At 42.7% G+C, this 27,842-nt stretch overlaps 1 protein-coding gene across 1 annotated transcript in view; it reads right to left on the reverse strand.

The window, feature by feature from the left end:
* The window catches only part of MUSK (muscle associated receptor tyrosine kinase), a 92,397-nt gene that overhangs the window by 21,531 nt on the left and 43,024 nt on the right, over positions 1–27,842 (reverse strand). Inside the window, exons 6-11 of the mRNA XM_084628158.1 lie at positions 21,350–21,474; positions 11,967–12,126; positions 9,796–9,866; positions 7,684–8,039; positions 2,207–2,382; positions 1,192–1,215 (exon numbers count right to left, since the gene is read on the reverse strand). Of these exons, the coding sequence (XP_084484284.1) occupies positions 1,192–1,215; positions 2,207–2,382; positions 7,684–8,039; positions 9,796–9,866; positions 11,967–12,126; positions 21,350–21,474 (912 nt within the window). The remainder of the gene's footprint in view (positions 1–1,191; positions 1,216–2,206; positions 2,383–7,683; positions 8,040–9,795; positions 9,867–11,966; positions 12,127–21,349; positions 21,475–27,842) is intronic.

Genomic DNA, 27,842 nt, shown 5'->3' on the forward strand with positions numbered 1-27,842 from the left:
CTTATCAGCTGAATAAGAAGGTGTCCTTTGATAAAATGCCATTGATACTAGACAAAGGTAGCATTTTTACATAGTCTCTCTTCTGACCTTCTAAAGCACTTAAAACCCCTGACCCAAAAATTATCAGGAAAGGGTTAATGCACACACACACCACCACCCCACTTCCTCTGAGGAGGGGAAGGACTACAGTTGTATGCCTTAAATGCAAAGATTTGTGTCAAAGAAGCACAACAGGAGCAGCTGTAATGAATTAAGCTGTTTCTCGCAGAACACTATGATAGGGAAGTGCTCTGGGGATTTGGATGGCTACTTCTGGAAGCCAAACCCTGAGGGAAGCTGTGGGGAGAGAGATTATTATCTGGAAAAGCCTATTCTCGTCTCCTGGATTTTTCCTCTGTTTGCACTGCGTGCCCAGCAGGATAGTATCTGAGCACCTCCCAAGGGTGGAAGCAAAAGTACACGAGATTAGACCTCTGGGTTTTGTTTTTGTGGGGTTTTTTTCTCTCTCTCCACCCTTCTACAGCTCCTTTCTTCTCCCTTCCTCTCCTTTGCCCTTCCACATTCTTTCTTCCTCCTGGCTCTATTTAGTTTGTCTGTGGGAATGCGAAACAGTCAAAGCAGAGAGTTTAACTCTCAGTCTTTAAGAAGAGTTTTTGGCATCACACTGAGGAGTCGCATACACACATTTCAACCTATGCAAAGGCCAGACCATCATGATTTATCAAATCAAAAGCTCCACGGAAGGTATGAACCCCAAAGAGTCGTCATGCTCCAAAAATCTTGCCGCCTCATAATGAAAAAGTATACTGCAAATATTATAAACGTGAAACATCTTTGGATTTAACCAACCCCCCCCCAATTGTTCAAAAACCATGAGTCAAGGCCCCCCAAAATCATGAGACTGGCTTTAAAAAAAAATCACAAGATTTAAGAATGAATTATTTGTTCTTTTTATTTTCTTCCTGATGTTGAAAAGTTTGGGGATCACATTTTCTCCCCAAGCCTGAGAGCTAATTTTTTTTTTTAAATGAAAGCTGAGATTTTTCAGGTAATAACCTGATTCCAGTAGGTAGGTAGGGCTGAAAGAACCCCCCTCTCCTCCCAAATATCAGGAGAGTTGGCAACATGGCATCTTAAATAACTAGACCAAGTCAAGGATTCTAGTTCTAAACTGCAAGGGAATCTACTTACTGGTTGTATTTTCTGTCTTAAAATCTGGAGGGAAAAAAAAGACAAACAAGAAGTAAGCAACAGATATTCTAACTGAAATCTTTGTTCAATGGTTCAGCTACTATCAGTTCTCGCACGTGCTGTGGGAAAACATTCTTTCCCAGAAGCGCTCTGGGAAGTTTCTCTGAATACACCAGTTCTTCAAGTGGCAACACTATCATCAACGAAACTGGTTTTAGGTTTTGAGACCAATGGTTCTAAAATAGGGTGGTTGTTTTTTGGGTGGGTTGTACATTGGAATCAGGCCAAATAAACAAACTGTTGTTGCTATTGTTCTGTAATGCACAGAATTTGGCATTTCAAACACAGGGTAAAGTAGAACTAAAGATGTTGCAAGGCTACAATTTACTTCAAGAGCCTCTTCCAACTACATAGACTGATACGTAGGAAGCTGATTTCCTACCAGTTCTTATTTTATTCGTAAATTTTATATTTTACAATTGTCTTCCTTGTCAGAGGGCATTTGACATGCCACAGTCTAATAAATACTTAAAGGTACCATGGGCCAAATCCAGTGTACCCTGTGTCTCTCCAGTGATGTGAGTGGGATTCTTTTAGCTGGCCCCTCTCTCTTGGAGTCACACTGCCAAGGACTCCCCAGCCTCCTCCTGCTCCTTGTATCTCTCTTTAAAGGGGTTCCCCAGCAGAGAGGGTTTCCTTAGGAAAGCTATTACAGCTCCTGGGTGTATTTGGGTTTACTGCTGGGTGCAAGGGGGATGCGTTCTCCCTCCTCCATCCAATCCACAGATCCCCAAAACTCTGGAGAATCCACCATGGAATCCAAGGAAAGGGGGCAGGATCGACATGTCTGATTTCCCCCCTTCCTCTGGCGAAGAAGAGAGCCACATCCTCAGGGCATAATCTGGCCCACACTTTGGTGCTGATTGCTCAGTGGCCTCAGGCCTTCCCCTCATCCCCAAACACTTGCTACGCCTTGACTCCATTTAGCACAACAGCAAGCAGAATTCTCAGTTACCAAAATATGGAATCCTGGTGCAGGCCTTTGCGTCCTTGTGCAGGCTGGGAAGTCTGTTGCATTCAGGTAGAGCGAGCAGCATTAATCCTGGTTTGTAAATCCCTTTCTGGGAGTTCTCCTCCATTGAGAGCCATTCCTTAAAGCAGTAGAGATCCTTTACCGCAAGGCAATGCTCTCTACATTATTTTACAAAGAATAGTGAAATACACAGTCAATGGCTTGCTGACAAACACTGCATTAACAATGGTGTGCAAAAGTTATGCAGACAGATCCTTAGCTTGTGGAAATCGGCATGGCTCCACTGATTTCTATGGGGCCACGCTGATTTATACGAGCTGTGAATCCGGCTCATAAACTGTAATGGAAACACTGCATGAAATGTAACAATTTGCTCTAGGGAAAGCCTTGAAGCTGCATTTTTTGTAAAGCAGTATTCTGTTCAAAGCACCACACATGTCATTCTGTATCATGAGTTCACACCAACTAATGACAGTGTGTCATGCCTGTGGGTCACCTTAACCTCCTCCTGTTCCTCCTCAAAACTCACCTCTCTGTTGTAATACAGACAGAAAGTTATAATCTGATACCAGGCGGTGAGCTGTCATTACTACTCCTGATAGAATGTGCCCAATTCTCAGCCAATCTCCCTGCTCTGGTCTCCTTGATTTGTCTCCTTCACCTGCTATGTCTTGTCTTTTTCACTCTAATCTCTTTGGGGCAGAGACCTTTATATAGCACCTAGTACAATGAAACGCCAACATGGATGAGATCTCTAGGTGCTCTAGGTGTAAGTCAATAGAAATCTGAAATAGAAATAGAAATTTTCTCTGTTATACCTTCTACTTACACCTGAGATCTCTAGGTGTAAGTCAATAGAAATGTTTAATAATAATAATAGATAAAAAAGGGGACTGTCTGATGTTTTTCATCCCAGGTTACTCTTTGAAAGTAATTAATGAATAAATTATTGAAATTCATTTACATTTTAAATAATGCTTATGGTTTTTCAGTTGTTTCAGGAATAGCGTGCTGTCAGGAAAAACTGTTTGCTTTATACGAAAACCAGAACTGTCATACCCAGAATATTGGGAACGATTTTGATGGTGTTAGTTAATTACCAGCCATTCATTTTTTGGAAACCTGGTCTGGAATACTGGCTTTGCAGTTACAGTGGAGATGATTTTGGCAGACTCGGCCAAGTCTGTGGGACAGACTTGCCTACTATTCAACACTAGCACAGGCTTTGGCATAATTAGGAGTTGAGCAGTTGGCACATGATGATAGTAACTGAATCAGTCACCCCTAGAAATGTGTAACCTAAAGCACCACATTACAATTTTGTTGCCACCAGTTTCCCTACTACTCAGTGAGGATTAATGTTAATAAGAGCTGGGGACATTGCAAATCTTTATAAAACATTCTGCCCCTGTGGAGTCACAACTGTTCAGTGATAGCACCGCTGAGGTGGAGTGTATTTTACCAAGGGATGGGGCAGCTGCTCTTCTGCAGCTTCAGTGAGTGCACTATCTGGGCTCTATTTAGGAGCAAGGCTGTTTAAGAAGAATGCACAGATCCTGCCTGCACTGTGCTTGCCTTTAGCCAGTGCTCTCTCCTTGCTAACTCCCATAAGCACTGAGTTCAGCCAGACCGTATCAATTTTAATTAAACAGCACATTCCAAAGGAGTGAGAGACGCACCCTAAGCTGGGGAAGATTGACGATCTTGGGGAACTGGGCAGGGATTTGGGAGATGCAGGTTCAAGACCTGCCTCTACCACAGACATCTTGCATGTCCCTGAGCAAGTCGATTAAGCTGTTTGTGCCTGTGAAATGGGGATGAACATCCCTGTTGAGGAGTATTGTGAGGCTAAAATCATTCATGTTTCCGTAGTTCTCTGATTCCATGGTGAGGGGGCTATGTGAGCAGCAGTCCTTTGTACAAAACCTAATACTGAGGAGCAGGAGCTTGATGAGATCATATATAAAGATAGATGACATCAGACCATTGTTAGAATCCTTGTAATGTAAATGGGAGAGACACAAAATCAGCAGGAGGACAGGAGGGCCAGTAACCTCTTACTGACCATTCAGACTAGGAAGAAAAGAACCTTATTTTAGAGAAGAAGCAGAGAAGCCACCTAGTCATTCCAGATTATTTTTTAACATACAAATATTACTTGCTGCGTGATCCACTAAGTACTAAGAACAGCAGTATCTCAAAAGGAATGAACTCATTCTTCTCCTGCCTGAGCTATTGTCATACCCAGCCACCAAGACAGGGAGAAGGATGGAGCCAATCAATAACTACATAAGATGAGAAGTTACTTTCCCTCAAAATATGGCAATTCACCAGTTCTCCCAGTGCTTCTTATCCAGGGACTCCAGAGTCAATTGGAAAGAATGTGAGACTCCCTGTCATTCATGATGATCACTGTTTTTTTGCAACAAGTCCTCCTTTTTGTAAACTACAAGATAAGTACCTGTATCTGGTAAACAAACTTTAAACCAAGACTGCCTGCTTGTTCTGAACGGATATCCGTGACGATCATCTAGTCCCAAGGGAACCTAATCCTATGAAAATATACTGTATAATGGATTTGGGGTTTATGGTTTTAGAATGACCTATGAGTCCACACAGAAGCATGACAACTGCCAACATTTATGACCGAGGATGACCAGAACAGTAAGGGTGAGATTTTCCAAGCAGTCTAAACGAGGCAAGCACCCCAATCTCATTGAAAGAGAATGGTGGTTGGGTTTTGAGACTCTGAGGCTAAGGTTTCACTTCTGTCCTCGTTCCCCTGAGTGTGATTCGTACTGAAGTTAACAAGAGTTGCACCCCTGTCACTGGGGTAGAGTTGGGCCTCATTAATTTTCTCTGTTACACCTTCTACTTGTGAGATGACTTTTTCCGAGAAAGATACCTGCTTTCTATCTTTCAGTTGAAAAGATAGAAAGCAGGTACCCACAATACTCCAAATGCCCTAGTCAGTGAACCAGAGAGACTCTATATCCTGAACCTCAGAGGGGAAGAAAGAGTTCAAGACCTAGTCATTGGCAGAATTGCATTTCCATTCTTAACTGGCTAAGTATCACGAAGTGAGCTGTAGCCCACGAAAGCTTACGCTCAAATAAATTGGTTAGTCTCTAAGGTGCCACAAGTACTCCTTTTCTTTTTGTATTTGCAAAGGTATGCGTAGTTTTTGGATAGGTCCTGAAGCTACATTTTAATCTAACTGAAGTGAGACAGAGCACACATTTTTGTTTCACACTAATTTATTCTACGTATCTATCGCTTCCTTAAATGTGTAGTGCTTCTGATATATTCAGAATATAAGCAAGTAATAGCTCAAGCCTGCTAGTGCCCAGCTGCGAAGTGTACAATTATAGGCTGATTTATTTCTAATGTCCCAATTCTACCATCAACTCCAGGTCCCTGGGACACTGTGGAAAGGAAGAAGTTGAGATGAAACCAATAAGATGGCACAGAAAGGGAAAAATATAAAAGCAGCAAGAGAGTCATGTAAGTTAACGCTCACCAAAAAGTAAAGGGAATAAGGAATAAGAGGTATTTTAAAAAAAAATGGTGGTAAAAATACTAAAAAGAAAGTAGTCTCTTAATAAAAGAGTAGGCTGGTGAAATCTGTTTTAAAATGTCTGAGATACTGAATTTCTTATTTAAAAATGGAATTTAACAAGATTTGAAAAGTGGTGAGGTCTGGCCAATTGCTATAGAAAGATAAACTGTTGATAAAGAGTAGACAATATATCTGGAAAAATTAATATATACAAATCAACAAGACCATCTGAAATGCGTCCAAGGGCTCGGAACCATTGACAATTACATTTCAGAAATCAAAGACCACAGAAGTAGTAGGGATATTGCGGTTCTGGAGAAAATCATTGTGGTACGGCTCTTTGATCTTTAAAACAGGAAGAGGGAGTAGTCTCAGGAACCGTCATTTAAATCTGACTTCAATCCCTACTAAAATACTAGAGTGTGTGTGTCTATATAGAGAGATAGAGAGAGATAAAATTGTGTGTGAATCTACAGAGTGATGATGAAACCTTTGCCAATAAGCAGCTGGGATTTTTAAATAGATCATTCCAGACAAATCTATTAATCTTGAATTCTCTTGCAAACCCTTAGGCCCACTGGGCCAGGGCCTCAGTTGGTGCAGGAACTAGGTTGGTTTACACAGCTTAGGCTGTGGCCCATAATTTTTCAAGCCCTCTAGGCATAGAACTTCCATTGAGTCACAGGGAGCTCTGTCCCATAGAGGGCCACTTGTGGATGTGGGGGGGCGGGCGGGAATGCAGTAGGTGTAATATTTAATACAGCACCTCAGAAAGCCTCACTTGACAAATACATGGTGACTGGCTTGGATATAAATATTGTCACACAGACTGAAAATAAGCTGAGAGGTTACTGTGTGGATTGGCAAATCTAGTATACAGTATATTCACCAAATTTAAGGCACACTACATCATCTTAATTCATACAGGGACTTCCCCATAATGACTTGTTTTTAGAGATGCTGAGGGAGTTGCACTGAAAGAGGTAAATGATTTTGGTAGGATGTCTCATTGACTGGGATAGTGGACCCCTATATAACAATAGAGGTAATAGTGATTAGAGAGACTGCTTGATTCTGTTTGGTTTGAGTTCAGTGGATCCAGTCCTGATCTCTCTACTTGCCATTTCTGCCAATCAGAGATTTGGCTGAGGCAAGACATTGGCCCACTGCTCTGGTACATGTTCATTTGAACCACCTGGGAGTCATTATCCCCTTGCCCCAAACAACCTAGGTGCTGTATGAAGAAACAGTTACACCAGCATTAGTACGGATGTACCAATGGGCGCTGATGCATGGTTCTCCATCAGAGCATGCAAATACGTATGTTGGCATTTGTGCCGTCATACCTGTTGTACTGTGTTTTGACATTTTTCTTTTACATGGTTAAAATAATTGTTTGTTTTACTGGGTTGGCCAAATCCTGCAGTCCATACTCTGTCCTTACTTTGAATAATGACTTCATGATGTGACCCAATGCTAATAAAATACTTAGCATTTACATAATATAGCATGATTCTTCTTCAGATCACTTTACAGACGTTAACTCATTCATTCATTAAACCTCTAGTGCACTTCAGATGGAAACCAATGGCATATTTTTGAAAGTGCTTTTGCTCTTTAATGCTGCCTTCCCTCTGTATTACAAAGAGCTCTGGGCTTGATCCTATCCTCAGTACAGTCTAAGTAAGCTTTGTGATTGTGTTCATTGGGCTGGGTTCGGAACCTCTGTGAGCAGATGAACAAAGCTGAAACTGGGGCGAAGAAAAATGCTATAAATATACGCTGTTTTAAACATTAAAGTAATTTTCTTGTTCTTCCTTACAATCCCCACTTCTTTTCTGGACAAACTCCCCCTGCCCCGCCCTCTCTGAAATCCTCCCACCTGGTCAATGTTTTTTACCTGCACATGGGCTTTGGAGCTGGTCCAACTCTTGAGGGATTGCACTCCTGGAAGATGTAGTTACACAGCAGAGACTCAGCAGCTGGGTGGCAGAATGAACTCACCGTTTTAAGTTCAGTCCAGGCAGTGTGAACAAGCAGCTCTTGGGTCTCCTCTGGGTCAGCATAGGAGGAGTTGAAGAAAACAAGAGCATCCTTCACCAAGATAGCACTACACACCTCACCTCTGTATGTGCTGCAGTAGCCTGTATCACCCTTGTACAGTTTGCTGGTAGGGGGAATGTACACAGGAGTAAGTGTACAGCGGTAATCTGTGCTGAAGTGCAAAGTTTCATCAGTAAGACAGTATTTATAAGGCTAATTAGACAGTGAAGAAGACGGAGCATAAATATAACCACTGAAACAATCAGGTGCCATCCAAACATGGAACTAGGTGCAACTTACACAAGATTTCTGCTCTGTCTGGAGAGTGAGTGCAATGTACTGCAGGAGACATCTGTGCATGTGTAAACCGTGTGCCTAAAAGGGAGATATCTCTTTAAGAGACCCATTGGTGGGGGAGGTAGGAGTGAGTTGTGTCTGGGTCATTGTTGCTAGGGAACCTATTGGAGCAAACCCAAAATTACCACACCCAATTCCAGAAGCTTCTGGGTGTGGAGTGCTAAATCTGCCTAGCAACGATGACCCCCCACACAACTCTCACTCCTACCTCCCCGCAATGGGTCTCTTAAAGAGACATCTCCCTATTAGGCACATGGGTTACACATGGAAGCCCTAGTACAGAAGTTCAAATTAGGCATGGGCAAAGTGATTTGGGTATGATAAGAACCAATCTCAACCACAGCCCAACATTCAAACCGAACCCTAGTCCAATATTTTCTCAGATCAGGAAAAAATTGTTCTCTCTCTCTGATGCAGTTCTGGGTTCCAGTGCAGACGACAGGCAGAAGGGGCTAGCCTAGTACAGAATAAGTGTAATAAGAAAGCATGATAACTTAAGGGGTTTATTATTACAAACAGCTTTATTTAAAAGGAACTAATTGAGCAGCTGCCAGATAGGCTGGGATTGCTGTCAGAGACTGCAAACATGGAGTTTTGTTTTCACGTGAAGACATCCACACCCCCATGAGTCATCCAGCCAAGAGTGGTTAGCCAGCAGGAGGGGTGTATGAGCATGCACCTGGGAGTGTCTGCCTTGACTTTAACCAGAGAGTGTTCAAAATGCAGAGGGATGGGGCATGGCTGCAGCTGTCCTGGTTGCTCATTCAGTCAGTTTAACAGAGGTCAATGGGGTTCAATTCACAACATGCTATTTGTATATTTTCCTTTTATTTCTTTCCCCTCCACAAATTACCCATTGTCAGTACAGCTTCAGGTTCCTCCAGGGAAAAGAAAAAAAGCATACCGACAAGGGAATAAACAAGACAAATGAATAAGCCTTTCCCAACTGTAAATTCAATGATTTTCAGGTGATATTTTCATAGCAATCTAAGGACATTTTCTGGCCGTGTAATAGTTCTAATTATTGGGGTCAATATCAAGCTTTTAAAAAAAAATTCTAAAAGAAAAGGAAGTAACGAATGATGGCAGCACTGAACGTTGCCACCACAACATTCCTATGCGTGCTCCATGGGCTGACCAGGAGACTTCTGCTTGCGTCAGTCAGCCTCAGCCCACGAATACGCCGTGGAGGGTCGGTTTCCTAACCAGCACTGCGATGTCAGAGGCTACACTGAAGCAATGCTTGTCAGAATGAGAAATATGGCAGGGTCAACTCCTTCTTGGAGTACTTGTATTATTTTTTATAAAATGTTATTTACTGTTTAGTGGGTGAGGGATGTCTTCCACACCCTTAGCCAGAGAAAGCTGGAAGCAATAAGTGCATGCATAGGATTGCACTGGTCAGCTGTGAAACCAGCAACTATTATGGCAGGCGGCCCACAGGAATAGCTTGATAGCAACAATCAGTGCTACTATCATGTTTCCCTTGTGTTCAGAGACCTCAGAAGAATATGTATGTGCCATCATCTTAAAACTAAATTAAAGAACCACAGACAGTAATCTAATCGTAAGCAAAATCAACATGTTCATCTGGTGACTAGTCATGCAGTACAAAAAGTGAATTCTGAACAGCAAATGCTGAAACGAACAGCTGCTGTAAAGAATTTGTCCGGGCAACACGGACTAAAAGATGCACACCGAAAATCTGCATCAAATAGCAGCACTGAATGACAAACGCTAACAACTGAACTCTGCTCATAGATTACTTGTGAAGAGAATACGAGGGCTGAATTCACAGAGTAAATAATCGGCTATGAATAACTTCCCCAATTATGTGGTCAGTGACAGAGGGACCTAAATAGGTTTCAGTCAAATGTGATGAAGGAATTTAAAAAGGCTCAGCCAAATATATTCAAAAAATTTTCATTCTGGAAATCAGAGGGGAAATCTCAAATGAGGTTCTCCTATTACTTTCATAATTCATCTCCTCTCACAGCCTCCCTGGCCCAAACAATCACCTCAACAGACAAGAAAACATCGTCTTACCTCCATTCTATTGGAAAGGCACATGAGCCAGCCGCAACAGGAGCCAGGTTTGGGAGAGAAAGGGAAATGTTAGTCAGTGACCTTTTACCCATTCTTCTTGAGGGCAAAACTTAAAGGTTCATATAGGAAATGAACTGCCATTCCCTTTTGTCATGGAGTTGTATTTTGTAACGGAGAGGGAGGCCAAGACTTTCCTTCCTGGATGTGTTTTGGGAAGAGGAAGGAGAATGAATTAGGAACAGAAAGGCGTGTTCTATGAAATTCTTGCTGAAATGGATCGTGGTGATCCACGGGCCAATGGTGCTGGTTCTAGCAAGCCAGCAGATCAGCAGTTTGGTGTCCACGTAATGTAGCGCCTTGAATAGAGGTGTCGACTTTCTAATTTCCTGGGGGATGCTTGACCCCTGCTCTGCCCTGGGTCTCACCCCCACTCCACCCCTTCCCCCAAGGCCCCGCCTTCCCTTCCTGCTCCCCGTTCCATCCTCACCCCATGTCTTCCCGCCCTGTTCCTCCCCCTCCCCCAAGCACGCTATGCCCTCGCTCCATCCCCTCCCCCCAGCTCCTCCCGCACACCGCTGAAGAGCATCTGTGGCAGATAGGAGGTGCTGGGAGGGAGGGAGGGAGAGAGAGGAGCTGATTGGCGTGGCCACCGGTGGGGGGGCTGAGCACCCACTATTTTTTTTCCCATGGGTGCTGCAGCCCTGGAGCACCCATGGAGTCAGCACTCAGGACTTGCAGATTAAATTGTGGCTCAGCCTATGTTCCTGTGCAGGACACCAGCACAGCATATGGGGAAGAGCTGGGCAGAGAGTTAACAGGCAGGGGTCAGGAATGACTGGAGCACTATCTTTACCCCCACCCCACCCCGCAATATGCCAGCAGGCGCAGCTGAGCTGGCAGAGAGAGAAGTAATTTGCTCCTGATAAGAGACTGACACAGATTACTTCCCTCCTGGAGCCAGGGGGAAACATGGAGTGAATTGTGACTGGCTTTTTCCTTGGGCAGTACAGCTACAAACTGCCCTTTACTTGGGACTTATGATAACCTATATGTCATCAAGCCTGAAGCGTTCTCTTGTAAGAAAGTCTAGGTCTTTTTGGGGTGATGGGAAAACAAACCAACTCCTGAATAAGGGAGGGGCAAACTAACTGTGTTAGTGCAAGAATGAATTGGGCTCTCAGTTTATCCTGCAATAATCAACAGTTCCTCCCTGGTTTATCATACCCCAAATTTTCCAGTTCACAGCACAGGTCTCCCCCCAAAAGCACAGTTCAGTTAACAAACAGAGAGGTCACCTAAGGACCAGTAGCTGCACGGCCCTGCAATCTCACTCTGTGAGGAGGGGAACCTGTTCTGCCACAAAGCTTCATGGTTTCTTTCATATAACATAAGATGCTAGTCATTCATTGAGGTTATTTTCATTTTGCTGTTAGGTGATATTAATACTGTGACTTCCTTCACAAGGATGAACTTACACAGCACTTCTGGGACACAGCATGCAAGACAAGCAAGTAAGCAGGAAATGGCAGCTGTGCCAATCTCTGAAGCATAATGATATATAAGGAAATGGCCCAGCAGGGGGTTGCACTTATGGTCAAATTTAACCCACTGTAAATTATTATTAAGTAGAGCCCCTCACATCCTCCAAAGCTCCTTCCCCTACTCCTTCCTCCTGACAGGATAAAGGTAATGCTGGGTGGCAAGATGCTTAGTAAAAGCCTTTTCTTTTCAGCATACCTGACACACTGATAGTCGCTGCAGCTTTTGCAGTGCCAAAGGTTTTGCTGTGTTTATTGGTAGCAATGCAAGTGAACAAGCCCGGCCTGGTGACGTACACTTGCAGTCTGGAGTCGATCACTCTGTCCTTCACGCTTTCGACTATAGATCCTGTAGAAACCTAAAAGATCAAAAAACAGAACACTGGGTTGGGGGTTGGTTGAGGGATTTTTTTAAAGACAAATTTTAAAATAACAAACAAAGCTGAACCAGGTGGATTAAATTAGCAGTGAGTTAAAGTACGGCATGGTCAGAAAAGGGACTGCATAGAAATGGCACCTTCGTAACTGCTGACTTTACGGGCAAAAGCAAGTTTTAATAGTCTGGATTTTCAAATCACTGGTGATTTTGGGTGCTTCCATTTTGGGGTGCCCAATGTGAGACATCTTTAATGAGACTTTTTCAGAAGGTGGGTGCTCCAAACTTTCTAAAAGCAGAGCCTAGGATGTTTTATCCCTGTTAGCAGTGCAACACCAACGCACGGGGGGAGTCTGATTCCTTTCTGTTTCATGCTACATCAATAACTATTAACTAAACTGCAACGTCACAGGGTCATACTGAATTTTGTAACTGAGTTGATGATCTGGTCCAGGATCTGTCTTTATTGGTGATGATACATGAGCCACAAAGAACATAGCAGGGCTTTGAGATTGCAGGGCTCGCTGCTAGGGGAAAAAATCTTGTTACACGTAAACTGAGCAAATTTCCCTTTGAATTCACTGAATTTCATTAAATATGGCAGCCAAGGATTAGGGCTAGGTGGAAAATGGTTCTCCTGCCCCGTGAGAATTGTAGAGATTTTGAAAATTTTCCTGTCCCAAATTAGGACAAAAAATCAAGATCTCAAAAATTTTCACAAGCCATTTTCACACTTTTCAAGGTAGACCCATCCTTTCAGGCAGTGTTTTGAACAGAGCAAGTGCTCTGGCTCCAATGTAAGGAAAGGTCTGATAGACTTTTTGACTTCTCACCCCCAGTAACATGTGAAAGAGTTCAGACTTGGTGCTTCTCTTTGCCCATTTCAGAAATCCACGAGTGAGCTGGGGACGATGTGATTTTAGGCTGGGATAATTTTATAGTCAGCCTTTCCTTGTTGGTACAGCATTGGCACTCACTGCAATTGTAGATGATAGTCCATTATAGCTCCTGCAAAGTCACATCACAAAGTTAAAGCTGAGCAGTTAGCCTACTCCACCACTGAGAGCCAGAGACAGTGTCAAACCATCAGGAATAATTCAAGTGAGAGAGAGAGTCGTTTCTGGATCCCTAGTAGTGCTACCTGACCATGGGAATTAGGGCTAGTGAGCTGGAATATCTTTTCGTGGGCCCCAATTCAGCAAGGTACTTAAGCACATGTCTAACATGAAAGACAGGAGTAGTTCTACTGAAGACAATGGGACAATGCCCATGCTTAAAGTAACAAGTACCACACAGTGGAATATATGCTAATAATTCCTGAATCTCAAAAGGTTGTGTATTCCAGTGTAAATGCTTATTCAAAGCTAAGTTATACTGTCTGAACACTTCCGTCTGCAACATTATGATCCATTACCCTCAACTCCCATTGAACTTTACTCTTCAACTGGATATCTCATGAGAAGAGTTACTTGGGAGATTCCTAATACCTCCTGATTGCAGTCAGGATGGAAACATTGTGGGTGAAATCCTGGTCCCATTGAAACTACTGGGAAATTTGCCATCAACATCAATGATGCCAGGATTTCACCCATCCTTGTGCTTTGTTAACACTTACACTTCTAGAGTTGGCCTAAAGAACTAAATGACTCTTTAAAGGTTGAGGTGTTTGGGTTAGGATTTTGAGGTGGTGCTTATTTTATCTGCCCACCCTCCCTAATAGGTACTGGTTTCTGAGGTCTGCAGTTCAGCACTGGATCATCAAGAAATGCCTTCTTTACAGTTGGCATTTTGGGCCAGATTCACCATCAGGCTCTGGATACTTTGATACTCCAGTGACACAAAGCAGCTGTATGACAGGTTTCAGAGTAACAGCCGTGTTAGTCTGTATTTGCAAAAAGAAAAGGAGCACTTGTGGCACCTTAGAGACTAACCAATTTATGTGAGCATAAGCTTTCGTGAGCTCACGAAAGGTTATGCTCAAATAAATTGGTTAGTCTCTAAGGTGCCACAAGTACTCCTTCTCAAAGCAGCTGTAAACTCACTTTTGCTGGGTGGTTAAGACAGGCTTATGGCTTCTTTTTATTGCTTGTGGATCTAGTCTGTCACATTTTGTACCATATTTTTAAATCAAGTGAAAAATAACAAACTTCAAACTGAATTTGGATCCATTCTGATTCGAGGCGTGCAGCATCCATGTTTTTAGGATTCATTGGCTAATGGCTAGTGGCTCTCCGTTTCTGGTCTATACCCATATATGCACAGGTTACTGAAAGCCGCTATGGGGAGCGAGTCAGGAAGGAGCAAGTGAGGCGGTCTCTGGAGCCGGAATCAAACTGGAGAGAGGCAACGGGGCCAGGGAAGGAGTTGGGCCATATTTAGAATAGCTACTGCCAGACGGCAGGAATAATTTTTAGTATCAGTTATCCAGTGTGGTGATAGGAGTGAGATTTCTATTAACAGGAAACAGTTCTGGTTCAAGAATTCCTGTCATCCCAGTCGGCGGTCTTGCCTGCAGAAAATACCTGGCAACAGCTTTAACGAAATGTGTGTTTTCCAAACAGCACAATGCTATTGAAACTCAATTGGGTCACACACATTCAGTTTGGTTGCGCATTGTACGGTGTTCGAAATCAGCAGAAAGGAGGACTGCGGCAGGGCTTACTCACCCCCAGAGCACCCCCTTGCATTGGTGCAGGATGTAGCTGCTAGCTTCAGCTCTAGCACCTCCTGCTGGCCACCTGACTCTGGCCCCAGTCTTCTGTGTCTCAGACCTTCGTCCAAGTCACCTAAGTTCTAACCCCTTCAGGGGTATTCTAAACAAGCCCAAACAAAACTGCACAGTTCTTCTGCCTTTGGGGGCTACTCAAGTCTTCTCTACTTACAGACACCATCTCAGGGCTTCCCTTGCAGGAACCTATGCTACCCTTGTACTGTGCTGCCCCCCGTTGTCTCTGTCTGTGCACCCTAGCCCTAGGCTTCTCTCAGTCAGAGAGACCTGTCTCATCTGCCATCTCTTCTTCCTCCTCCCCCCCCCCCCGCCTAAACTCCTTCAGTTTATTTATTAGGGCTTATCTCCATGCCTTTTGGCAATGAGCCAATTAGCTGCTCACCTCCCCAGGAGCAAAGCATGACTAATAAGGTGCATTTGCTAGCCTTGCAGATGATGGGGGTGGGGGGTTAAGCCCTATCACACAGATGCATGTGATTATTATTATCTATTTTTACTGCAGTGGTGGCTATGGGCCCAAATTCTGGACCAGGACCCCACTGTGCTAGGAGAGGAACAAACACAAAACCAAAAGACATCCCCGCTCCTCACATCCATGACATCCGCTTCGGAGGAAAGGAATGCATTCTTTCTTAAACATTTACCTGTGTTCATGATTAGATAATTGAGCAAAGAGAGTTTGTCCTGCCCCTACTTCTTTGGATGCAAAACTGCAATCATTCTTGCTGGTATGGAAAAGGAATTTCTTCAGAGCCTGAACCCAGGTCTCCTGGATTTCAACCAGGTGCAATAATAGTTGAGCTAGTACACCAGGCTGACTGGGCTTTAATATGTTTCTTCCTTGAAATGCTTCTCTTATATTTCAGACTTCATCCTTAGACAGTGCTGGTGGCTTCTCTGCAAGCATGGAGGCTGTCAGTTATTTTATTTTTCACCGAAACTTCTGATCCGTGGATCACTGTCTCAGAATAAGCCTCCCTCCCTTCCTCTGAACTCTTCTTCCTGTGTATCCAATCAGTGCCAAAACATGAAAGGGTCTGAGTCAAGTCTGGGATCTTCTGTGGAGTTTTACTCAGCGTAATGGGCCTCAGAAAGGAAATCTGAGAACAGTGAGTCAGGACTGTTCCTTCTCAGCCTGGATCACACAATGCAAAATGCTTTGCTTGCCAGGTCAGTTGATAGAAATTTCAGGAACAGGGGAATATGCTACAGTTGAAAATAATCCAATAGCCAATTTCAGCTCAAGGCCTCTTTGTGTGAAAATGATCCCCTTTGACTTTGCTTGCAAACAGCAAGAGCATTACGAACTGTCTTTTGCATTATGTAAAACAGCATGAGAGAGCCTGAGGTAGCTTTTGCTGTGGTGTTGTAGCCATGTTGGTCCCAGGGTAGTAGAGAGACCAGATGGGTGAGGTAATATCTTTTATTGGACCTAAGTCTGTGGCCCAGAGCTGAGGAAGCATTCTGTGTAAGCTTGAACGCTGGACTCTCTCGCCGACAGAAGTTGGTCCAAAAAATATATTACCTCGCCCACCTTGTCTTTCTGATGTAGCTCTTGAAAATTTCAGGTAATTGTATTTTTAGACCTTACAAATTGGCTGTTAATTTTTCTACTTGGAACCTGAGATTGTCTTCATTAAATGTATTGATTCCCTTTACTTGTTAAAGAAGTTGTGTATGTTTTTTTTTTTCCTTCCCCCAGTAGGATTTTCTTTAACTTTTTAAAATTCCATTTTGGAACCTAAGAAAGAAGAGGCTTTTACCACATCTTTGTGTTTAGCTTAATTCTCCCTTGCAGTACAACAGAGAGCTATAGTTCAGTCCCTTGATGTCTTGCAATGGCTAACGAGGGGAAACAGTATTGGAACAGTATTTTTGTTTGTTTGTTCATTGGGAAGTCAAGACAGCTGCTGTTTAGAGGAACTTTCATCTTTCTGTTCCATGGCAGTTTAATGACTACAGTGCTTTCATCTCGTTAAACTTCAGGACAATTACAGGTCAGCATCCAGAGACTATAACAACACAGACGCTGCAGGGATCACAGCCTCAAATTACTCGCTGTTGCTTGCTTGCAAGTCAGTCTTTAAATACATGTGCTCGATTCCACCTGTTTCCTGGTTTAACTTTACTAAAGGCAGGCACTCATTAAAGAAAGGTCTCCTTACCATATTTAAAGCTATGTGGTCGTGAAGGCATTCCTCTTGGGACTGATTCTGCTTTGGAGGCATAGAGGCTGGAGCGGATCTGACCCCAGCCCAAACAATGCCCAATTAAGAAATGGATTGAGTATACAAAGTTCAGCCCTTGGCTGGAGGCCAGGTGTATTGATCAGACCCTCTTTTCTCTGGGATAAGTTTGTAGTGACTGGATCTACTCAGAACAAAGGCAATAGTAAATCACCAGGTCAGGCAAAGGAGCTGGAAGTTGATGTGAGAGAAGATATTGATACTACAGACAACAGGCATTTAGGATCCTGTGCTGAGAGCTCCTTTTGATATATTGAGGCCTATTTAGTGGTAAGGGGAGGGGAGAGCTTGCTTTTTGGAAGGCTACTGCAAAGAAGGCAGAGAATTCTGTGGTTCTACTGTTTTCTCAGCTGTTCTGCCGCTCCTCCATAGGAGTGTGATCTCAGATACAAGAGCAGCAGAGAGTGGCTATGAAAGAATATAAGAACACACGTTGCCCAGCACCCAGGAGAACACAACACAGAAATCTGGAGAGTGAATGTGAATGATGGGGACTGCATGTGATTCATACTGAATGCATGAACCACAAGGCAAGCACATGGGAGTATAATGCCGCAAAGATGCCACAACTAGAAAGATAATGTAGGAGTCATCAGTTAGTGCTGTTACACATGGTCTTACAAGATCTTTTTCTTAGCATTTGGCCCCTGTTCAGTCTTGGACGCATTGTTGCTAGTTTTGTGACATCAGTACCTTTTGATGGAGCAGTTACAAGCAGCAGGAGAGTTTGCTCTCTGTCTTAATCTCTGTAACTCATGTTAATCCTTGGTACAAATTTTCTTCCCAGGAACCAGGTCTTGGCATTTGAGCTGTGATTCCTGAAAGAGGAGATTGCCTTGCCTGGTGTTTGTGACCGCCTGTTTTCAAGGGCTGTTGTTAATTTTACACTGAATACAAGTTGCACTAAAAAATACCCAGACTCCACCTCATTGATTTCTCCTCCAACAGAAAACTGATCTGCAAAGCCCAGCATCTGCTAGCATACCGCAGAAGGGCGAAGATGGTGCCTACCTTCTAGGTCATTACACAGTGCTCCCCTCCAAAAGCTTATGCCACTAGAAAGATACACTGTCGGAAATAGGTCCCAATAACATTTGTCCTTGCAAAATATTAAACCCAACTATAAAAAACAGTTGTGCTATACGGTCCAAAAACTGAATGCGGAAAGAGTCTGATTTTATTCAGACCTCAAGCAAGCTTTCTCGTGTAATATGCTCATCCACTTTGGGGTACTCAAATATGTGTCCCTGCAGATCACAAAGCCTGCACATACTGAACCCTAATGGATAGAGGGGATCAATAGAAAAGAATATGAGGGTGAAAAGTAGTGTCCCTAAAGATCTTCTACCAGGGTTACTAAAGATGAATTAAAGGAATTGAGGATGTATAGAAAAGGCCATTTGACTACTCATAAGATGATATACAAGTAGCCAACTGACAAAGCAGTTAAAGCAATATTCTGCCCTTGCCATCCCTAAGCAGTGGGGTAATGGAGAGCAGAAGGTTCCTTAGCCATTCTGCCTGGGGACAGCAAGTTTGGGAGCATTCCTTGTGTATCAGCAGTTGTCATAAATATAAAGGGAAGGGTAACTACCTTTCTGTCCACAGTGCTATAAAATCCCTCCTGGCCAGAGGCAAAACCCTTTCACCTGTAAAGGGTTAAGAAGCTAAGATAACCTCGCTGGCACCTGACCAAAATGACCAACGAAGAGACAAGATACTTTCAAAACTGGAAGAACAAAGGGTCTGTCTGTCTGTGTGAAGCTTTTGCCGGGAACAGATCAGAAATGCAGCCTTATACCTGTTAGTTAGTAAGTAATCTAGCTAGAAATGTGTTAGATTTCCTTTTGTTTAAATGGCTGGTAAAATAAGCTGTGCTGAATGGAATGTATATTTCTGTTTTTGTGTCTTTTTGTAACTTAAGGTTTTGCCTAGAGGGATTCTCTGTTTTGAATCTGATTACCCTGTAAGGGATTTACCATCCTGATTTTACAGAGGTGATTCTTTTACCTTTTCTTTAATTAAAATTTTTCTTTTAAGAACATTGATTTTTCATTGTTCTTGAGATCCAAGGGTTTGTGTCTGTGTTCACCTGTATAAACTGGTGAGGATTTTTATCAAGCCTTCCCCAGGAAAGGGGGTGTAGGGCTTGGGGGGATATTTTTGGGGGAACACATCTCCAAATGGGCTCTTTCCCTGTTCTTTGTTTAACACACTTCATGGTGGCAGCATAGGGTTCAAGGACAAGGCAAAGTTTGTACCTTGAGGAAGTTTTTAACCTAAGCTGGTAAGAATAAGCTTGGGGGGGGTCTTTCATGCAGGTCCCCACATCTGTACCCTAGAGTTCAGAGTGGGGAAGGAACCTTGACAGCAGTCTTGGGACATCACCCATAAACCAGCAGAACATGCTTCCTGGGAGTCATGTCTAATACTCAATGGAGCTGCTGATCCATTGCTTGTTTTAATTTTCACAGTAGAGGACATTGCTCCCCATGCCCTTGTCCTGCTGTGTGCAGCCATTCTGGACAGGCAAAAATTTTGTCCTTAATGCAGAACATGAGTGGGGGCAGTTCACAAATTCAGAAAGCATTTTAGGCAGGATTTTTTTGCAAGTTCTAGCAGTACCTGCATTAATACAGAGAGATCATAAAAAGTTATTGTCAATGGGGAATCATCAAATAGGGCTGTTTCTAAAGGGATCGGTACTGGGTCTGATGCTATTCAACATTTCTATCAGTGATCTGAAATTAACTATTAAATCACAGCAGATCAAATTTGCAGATGGCACAAGGATTGGTAGAGTGGTCAATAAGGATGAGGACAGGGCGGTCATGCAGCGCGATCTGGATGGCTTGAGAAGCTGGGCCCATTTAAACAAAATGCATTTTAATACAGCCAAAGGTCATTCAGCTATGAACAAAGAATATAGGTCATACCTACAAAATGGGGGACTGTGTCCTGGAAAGCAGTGACTCTAAAAAGGATTTAGGGGATATAATGGTCAAGTAACTCAACATGCATGATGCTATGGCAAAAGAAGGTCTGATGAGCTCCTTGGAGGGTCATGAGCCTGTTTAGGGAGGTGATTTTACCTCTGTATATGGCATTGGTGAGACTGGTAATAGAATCATATCTTCTGGTGTCCACATTTTAAAAAGTATGTTGAAAATTGCACAGGATGCAGAGACATAAAATGATTTGAGGGCTGTAGACAACGCCTTACAGTGAGAGACTTCAAGAACTCAAACTGTTTAGGTCAGCAGAAAGAACATTGAGAACTGATTTGGTTATGGTGCATAAGTACTTTCACAGAGAGTAGATACCAGGTACCGAAAGGCTTCTCAATCAATGTAGAAAGGCAGAACAAGAAACAAGACATTAAAACCAGACAAATTCAAATTAGAAATAAGGCACACTTTTTTAACGGTGAGGGAGATTAAGCATTGGACCATATTACCAAGGGATGTGGTGGATTCTCCAACTCTGAATGTTTTCTGATCAAGATTGGGTGCCTTTCCGGAAGACATGCTTTAGCAAAACACAAGTTATTGGGCTTATTACAGGTGTAACTGGGTGAAATTTAAGGTCCTGTGTTATACAGGAGGTCAGACGAGATGACCCAATGGCTCCTTCTGGCCTTAAAGTCAATGAACCTATAAATATTATGTGTGGGCAGTTTGTTATAAAGATATGTTGCCCTAATATATCCTGGCACATACCCTCCCCGCAATCTGTAGCTACAAGAACATCAACCTGGTACTAACATCTCACAGCAGTCCCATGCTATGGTTCTCTCTGTAAACAGAGTCAGCATGTCCTCTTTTTGCCCTATTATTATTGAAATATTTGGCTACCTAACAAAGGGATCATTAAAAGGCAAGTCAGAAAAGATGGTGAGAAAAGCCCCATAAAACACTAAATCAAACCTGCAGCTCTATTGACGTAGAGCACTCCTACTAAAAACCATACTTCACACACTTTGCAATCATTAACAGGTCACTCAACCCAACATCTCAACGAAGCAGGTAAGCACTGTACGATTATCCACAGTTTACAGATGGGGAAAATGAGACTCAGCGAGGTTCAATGATTTGTCCAAGGTGGCACGCCACATCATTTCAGACAGGAATAGAACCTAACTTCCTGACTCCCAGGTCTGCGTTTTATTCATTAGATCATGCTGCTTCCTGATGCCTGCCCTCATTAGTCACAGGTATAAAAGGAGCACTTACAGCTTTTCCATTTTCGAGCCACGTGACAGTGGGAATGGGAATGCCTGTTGCTGCGCACCGCAGAGTCACCACAGACCCAAAGGTGACATTGTGGGATTCAGGAGCCTTCAGGATTCTGGCAAAAACTGTTAAGAAGACACAGGTACTAGTTAAGTGACTATTTAAAGATGAAGCTCAGACACTCTTCCTCTTCAGTAAATCTTGAAAGAGGTGGCAGTCCAAGCCCTACAGTGAATAAAAACATTGCATACATTCACTTGTAAATGAGAGCCCTTTTTTGTCCCCCCAAGACTGTCATCTTTACATACACTACACAATACTAGCCAAATTTTGCCTTCCGATTTTTGTGGGCAACTCCAACAAACTGCAGAGGTGCATGTGCAAGAATTTGGAGGGCAGAGTTTGGTGTAGTGGGATAAACCCATGTACAGTGCATTGATGTGGGGCAATTTACAATAAATGCACTACAAGCCGTTTCTGCATGGCATAACCTGATCTCTTGTCTACAAATAGTGAAACCTATTTTAAGCTATTGCCCAAGGAACCAGCAGAAATCAGTCATGCACACCATTAACAAGGCATGGGGGAGGTGCCTTTCACTAAAGTTCAGACAGAATTGTACTGGGAACATTGGAGATAAGGTCTTACCACAGAAAATCCCCAGCTCCTGAAATTCTCCACTCCCATCGTATTATCCCCCAAGGGAGGAGTGGCTAGCATTGCACCGAGAGGCAGAATTTGCTGAGGTCAAGGTTCTATGGGAAAGTAGGGTCGAACCACATGGATCCAAGAGCAACCATGAGCTGTCTCTCTGTCCCCACACAGCTCCATACCCTGTCCACGCCCAGTGCTGGCAGCATGTCAGCTAGTGGTCACAAAATAGGAATTTTTCTGCAGTAATTTTTTACCTTTTTTGGAAGAAAAATCCAAACTGAAATATTTAGATTCTGAAATGCCACCCCATTGTGTGTGCCACCCCAATCTCCTTGATTGTCCAGGCTCCCTTGTCAGATTAATCTCCCCTGATGCACTATGGGTACCTCTGTTGGCAAGGGGAACTAATGTATCATGGGGGTCCCTGAACCTGGTGCATATTGGGAGAGATTCGGCAGGGCTCCCCAGCCAGACTGAGAGGAGAATGGGCTCATGAGATTTTCCCAGTTGAAATATTTTGGGTTTTGGCCCCAAATTGAGAATATTTTTAAATCACTCCAATAGGCGTCAAGGAACCCACAGGTTAAGAACTGCTCACAGGAGACCATGTCATACTATCAGGTTTTAAGTGGAAATCTCCACTGAAATCATCAGGAACTTCTACTTAAAAACTGATGGCATGAAATCATTAACTTGGGGGTGCTTTTAGTAGAGTAGGATTCACAGTATGAGACAAAGTTCCCAACAACCTTATGTACCCCAGACTCCGAGAAGCTTGCCAGACATCCACCTCATACCCCTAATAACACCAAGTTCTCTCCTGCCATTATGACCCAACAAAGTCTTAATGTCAACTGACAAGGGGGTGCAAAGGGGTACAGGTTCTGGTAAGTACCTGGTTCTGGTAAGTACATTCAAGTTCATCAAAGAATGCCACGTGAGATTTCCAATGAAAGCCAGTGTCACGCTGGTCACCGGTCTCATTGTGAAATGTATGTACATGCACTATGCAAGGAGTTACGTATCAATCAGAAAATTGTTCTTAAGCATGTAAGTTAAGAACAGGTCACCAAAAGGTGATATGTCTGAGTCTGGTTCCTCCAGACAAGAGGTAGGAAACATGTCTCTCCATCAGGATGTCAGTGAAGCACTGTAAGCTAGCACAGCAAAGGCACATTTACATACAAAGTCAAATGTTCATGGAGAGATGTAAACTCAATGAGAAAGGAGCTCACAGGAAAAAACAAACCATGGGGGTATCATTTCTAATAGTACAGACAATGAACTTTGGCGGTATTACTAAAGGGCAAAGAAGACCATGTTATCCAGCGCCAAGGAAGTAACCAGACAGTGTGCTTGCATTCATTAAAGTGGGGTCTCAGCCTGCCTTGGTTGGAAATGCTGCAAAGGACTTTGAGTGAGACAAACTTCTTTAGACAGGAGGTTAACATGCTAGTTAAGTTTAGTCTCTAGAAAGTGTGTTACGATTTTGTTTTATATTTAACCATTTGCTTCCATTATCCTCACTCACCATCTCCTGAATCTCTGTCTTTGACCATAAACTTATTTGTGTTCACTATAAACATATCCCAGTGCTGTAGTGTTAAGCAAAGTGCTGGTCCTGAATTGAATCTTACAAGCTGGTACGTTCTGTTCTTTTGGGAACAGCAGGCCTGGTAATTCTGTGAGCTGGATAAGGGGCCGGACACTGCAGGGAACAGAGAGCGAGGCCTGAAAGGCAGAGGGTGGTGGTTTCAGGGAGCTGATCCACAGCAGGCACGGACAAGACTGATTCATGTTAAGTGCAGGTGGTGGTGAGTAGCCTCACAACCCTGGGTACTCCTGGGGCAGAGGGAAACAGGACAAAGCTAATGGGAAGGGGGGATTGGGGAGGTTAAGGGGGGAAAGGGCAAAATGAGGGAAATGTTCCCCACCGACCATATAGACTTCCTACTCCTACCTCCTGCAAGTCCTTCCTCCTTCTACCCCTATAAGAACACCAGTTTTCTCCACCCCCTTCCCCAACAATCCCTCTTCCAGACTCTGCCCACACACCCATCCCAGCAGCTCCTGGCTCCTTCCAATACCCTGGTCCCTGCTGGTTTCCTGAATGCTTATTATGGGGGGAGTTGTAATGAGGCCCTGAGTTCCTCCCAGATCCCTTTGCTTTGAGGTGAGCTGGAATAGGTTCCTGCTTCCTCCCCCTGCTGCTGCCACTGACTGAAGGACCCAGAGAGGGAAATCAGTGGCTCGCTCTCACCATGAAGGAATGTCACACATGGATCGAATCTGCACGTATTTCAGACTCTGGGAGCACTGGCTCACAAGATTACCAGACTGGATCAAACCATCTAGTTCAGTATCCTGTCACCAAGAGTAGCCAGGAGTACGGTACCAGAAACCCCCCAGAAGTCAATTATGAGATAACTTGCCCTCAAGGAAAGTTTTCTCCTAGTCCCCCATAGTAAGAGTCTGGCTTATGCCCTGAAGCATGAGGGTTTACAGCCCTTCTTGTTTATTTTTAAACAATATTTACTATAATAACTCTGGGTATTCCAGTTATTCACAGAAATGTCTGCTCTTATGTGAATCCCGCTGAGCTCTGCAGGGTAAGAGACAGGCACGGAACTTGTGGGGATTCCAATGCATTCAGGCTGTGCTTGCAGGTCTTGCAAACTCTGCTGCTATTGAGATGGGGTTGATGGACACAGAACACTGAATGCGTAATGTTTGAGCATGATTAAGGTCTTGATAATGGCAGTTATGCTCTGGGTTGCATTAGGGGCTGGAGGAAAAACCCCCTGCCCTAGGCAGAGCTCAGGAAAGCTTGGTGCCAGCCCTCCCAATAACGTAGTCATACATGGAGACTGTGAGCCAGCTCTGCTAATCCTCATGGATGTAGGAAGATGCGGCCAAGGCTTCGTCTCTTCCTTGCCCTTTCTGCTCCAAGAGGGCACTAGCAAGAAGTTGTCACTATATACAGGAGACTTGGACACTCCCCTAGTCTTATGCACATGGTCATGATCCAACAAGGGTACGTCTACATTGCAACGGTGAGCGAACCTCCCAGCCCGGGTAGACAGACTCATGATAGCAGGGCTTGAGCTAGAGCTAGTAGGTTTCAAGCTAGGTGCTTGACTTTTGGCGTGCTAAAAATAGCAATGTGGATGTTCTGGCTCAGGCTGGAGCTTGGGCTCTCAAGCCTAGATACTTGGGTGGAATTGAGAGCCTGAGCTTCCTCCTGAGCTGGAATGGCCAGATTGCTATTTAGTGCACTAGCTTGAGCCTGGCTTGTACAAGTCTAGCTACCTGGGCAGGGAGACTCGCTCCCAGCTGTCCTGTAGACATACCCCAACAGTCTGGCCCTTTACTATATAGTCAGTAGTGTGTCTCCATCTTCTACAAACTCTCTTCAGTGAGTGCTGTAGAGGTCTTTTCTTCTGAAAGACCACATACATACAAGACTAGCATTTACATGAAAAGAATTTCCTTATTCATGGTCTTGGGAAGGTAATTTGAATGCATTATCTTCCTATATCCTTGAACCTGATGTTTGCGCTGTATATAGAAATGAGCACTTGTAAGACACAGGTTTCATCTAGTTTCACAGGACCTAAGTTAGCTATTTACATTTTGCTCTGGTTATGCAGGCTTGGCAGAATTGGATTTTTTTTGTATAATTTTGATGGATAATATTGATGTTTATTTTTAAGTATTAAGATTTCTGTCGATTTTAAATTTTCACAATCGTGTAAAATAGTTTTTAAGCACTTTTTTTACACGTTTATTGATTTAAATTTTCACAGTTATGGGAAGTTACGAGGGGGGTGTCAGACAATTATTTAATAACAGTGTATACACAGATTTAAAAGGTTAAAGATTTATAATTTTTAGTACTGTCGCTTAATTGCAGCAAGCTCATGCAATTAACTCAAAAAGATTAATCGCAGTTTTAATCGCACCATTAAACAATAGAATACCAACTGAAATTTATTAAATATTTGTGGATGTTTTCTACATTTTCAAATATATTGATTTCAATTACAACACAGAATACAAAGTGTACAGTGCTCACTTTATATTTATTTTTATTACAAATATTTGCACTGTAAAAATAACAAAAGAAATAGTATTTTTCAATTCATCTCCTACAAGTACTGCAGTGCAATCTCTTTATTGTGAAAGTTCAGCCTAAAAATGTAGATTTTTTTTTTGTTAGAAACTGCACTCAATAACCAAACAATGTAAAACTTTAGAGCCTACAAGTCCACTCATTCCTACTTCTTGTTCAACCAAGTTTGTTTACATTTACAGGAGATAATGCTGCCCACTTCTTATGTACAATGTCATCTGAAAGTGAAAAAAGGCATTCACATGGCACTTTTGTAGCCAGCATTGCAAGGTATTTATGTGCCAGATATGCCAAACATTCATATGCCTCTTCATGCTTCGACCACCATTCCAGAGGACATGCTTCCATGCTGATGATAAAAAATGTGTTAATTAAATTGTGACTGAACTTCTTGGAGGAGAATTGTATGTCTCCTGCTCCATGGTTTTACCTACATTTTACCATTTTTTTTTTTGTGTGTGTGTTCTGGTAGTCTAGGATGATGACCCAGCATATGTTTGATTTAAGAACAGTTTCACTGCAGATTTGACAAAACATAAAGATTTCTAAAGATAGCTATAGCACTCAACCCAAGGTTTAAGAAAATGAAGTGCCATCCAAAATCTGAGAGGGATGAGGTCTGGAGCATACTTTCAGAAATCTTAAAAGAGCAACACTCTGACGCAGAAACTACAGAACCCAAACCACCAAAAAAGAAAATCAACCTTCTGCTGGTGGCATCTGACTCAGATGATGAAAATGAACTTGCGTTGGTCAGCACTGCTTTGGATCGTTATCGAGTAGAACCGATCATCCACATGGACGCATGTCCTCTGGAATGGTGGTTGAAGCATGAAGGGACATATGAATCTTTAGTGCATCTGGCACATAAATATCTTGTGGCGCTGGCTACAACAATGCCATGAGAACACCTGTTCTCACTTCCAGGTGACATTATAAACAAGAAGCGGGCAGCATTATCTCCTGCAAATATAACCAAGCATTTGTCTGAGTGATTGGCTGAACAAGAAGTAGGACTGAATGGACTTGTAGACTCTAAAGTTTTACATTTTTATTTTTGAATGCAGTTTTTTTTGTACATCTCCATTTATAAGTTCAACTTTCATGATAAAGAGATTGCACTACAGTATTTGTATTAGGTGAATTGAAAAATACTATTTATTTTGTTTTTTTACAGTGCAAATATTTGTAATCAGAAATAAATATAAAGTGAGCATTGTACACTTTGTATTCTGTGTTGTAATTGAAATCAATATATTTCAAAATGTAGAAAATGTCCAAAATACTTAAATAAATGGTATTCTATTATTGTTTAACAGCACAATTGTGCAATTAATCATAATTAATTTTTAATCACGTGATTAATGGCTATTCGTTTTTTAATGGCTTTTCAGCCCTAATAATCGTTAAAATATCACATGTCAAAATATATAGTGTAAATATCATTAAATCAAACTCTAAGTTCTCAAGAAGCATTTTTCTTACTTTGCCTATCTGTAAGCATAGATTATCATCTATGGAAATACTTTCTGTCGGTTTGTGTGTATATGGTATGAAATTGGCATTTATCGACATTGACCTATAAAAATCTAATCCTCCCAAGGCTATGGTAATTGCAGCTTTACATATGAGCAGTCTTTTTTTTTAGGATTCCTTGGCAATCTATATGGGATACAAAAGTCTTTTCACAGTGGAGAAATTCCTCTG

This window comes from Lepidochelys olivacea, assembly GCF_965140295.1.
Source record: "Lepidochelys olivacea isolate rLepOli2 genome assembly, chromosome: 5".
Taxonomy (NCBI): Eukaryota; Metazoa; Chordata; order Testudines; family Cheloniidae; genus Lepidochelys; species Lepidochelys olivacea.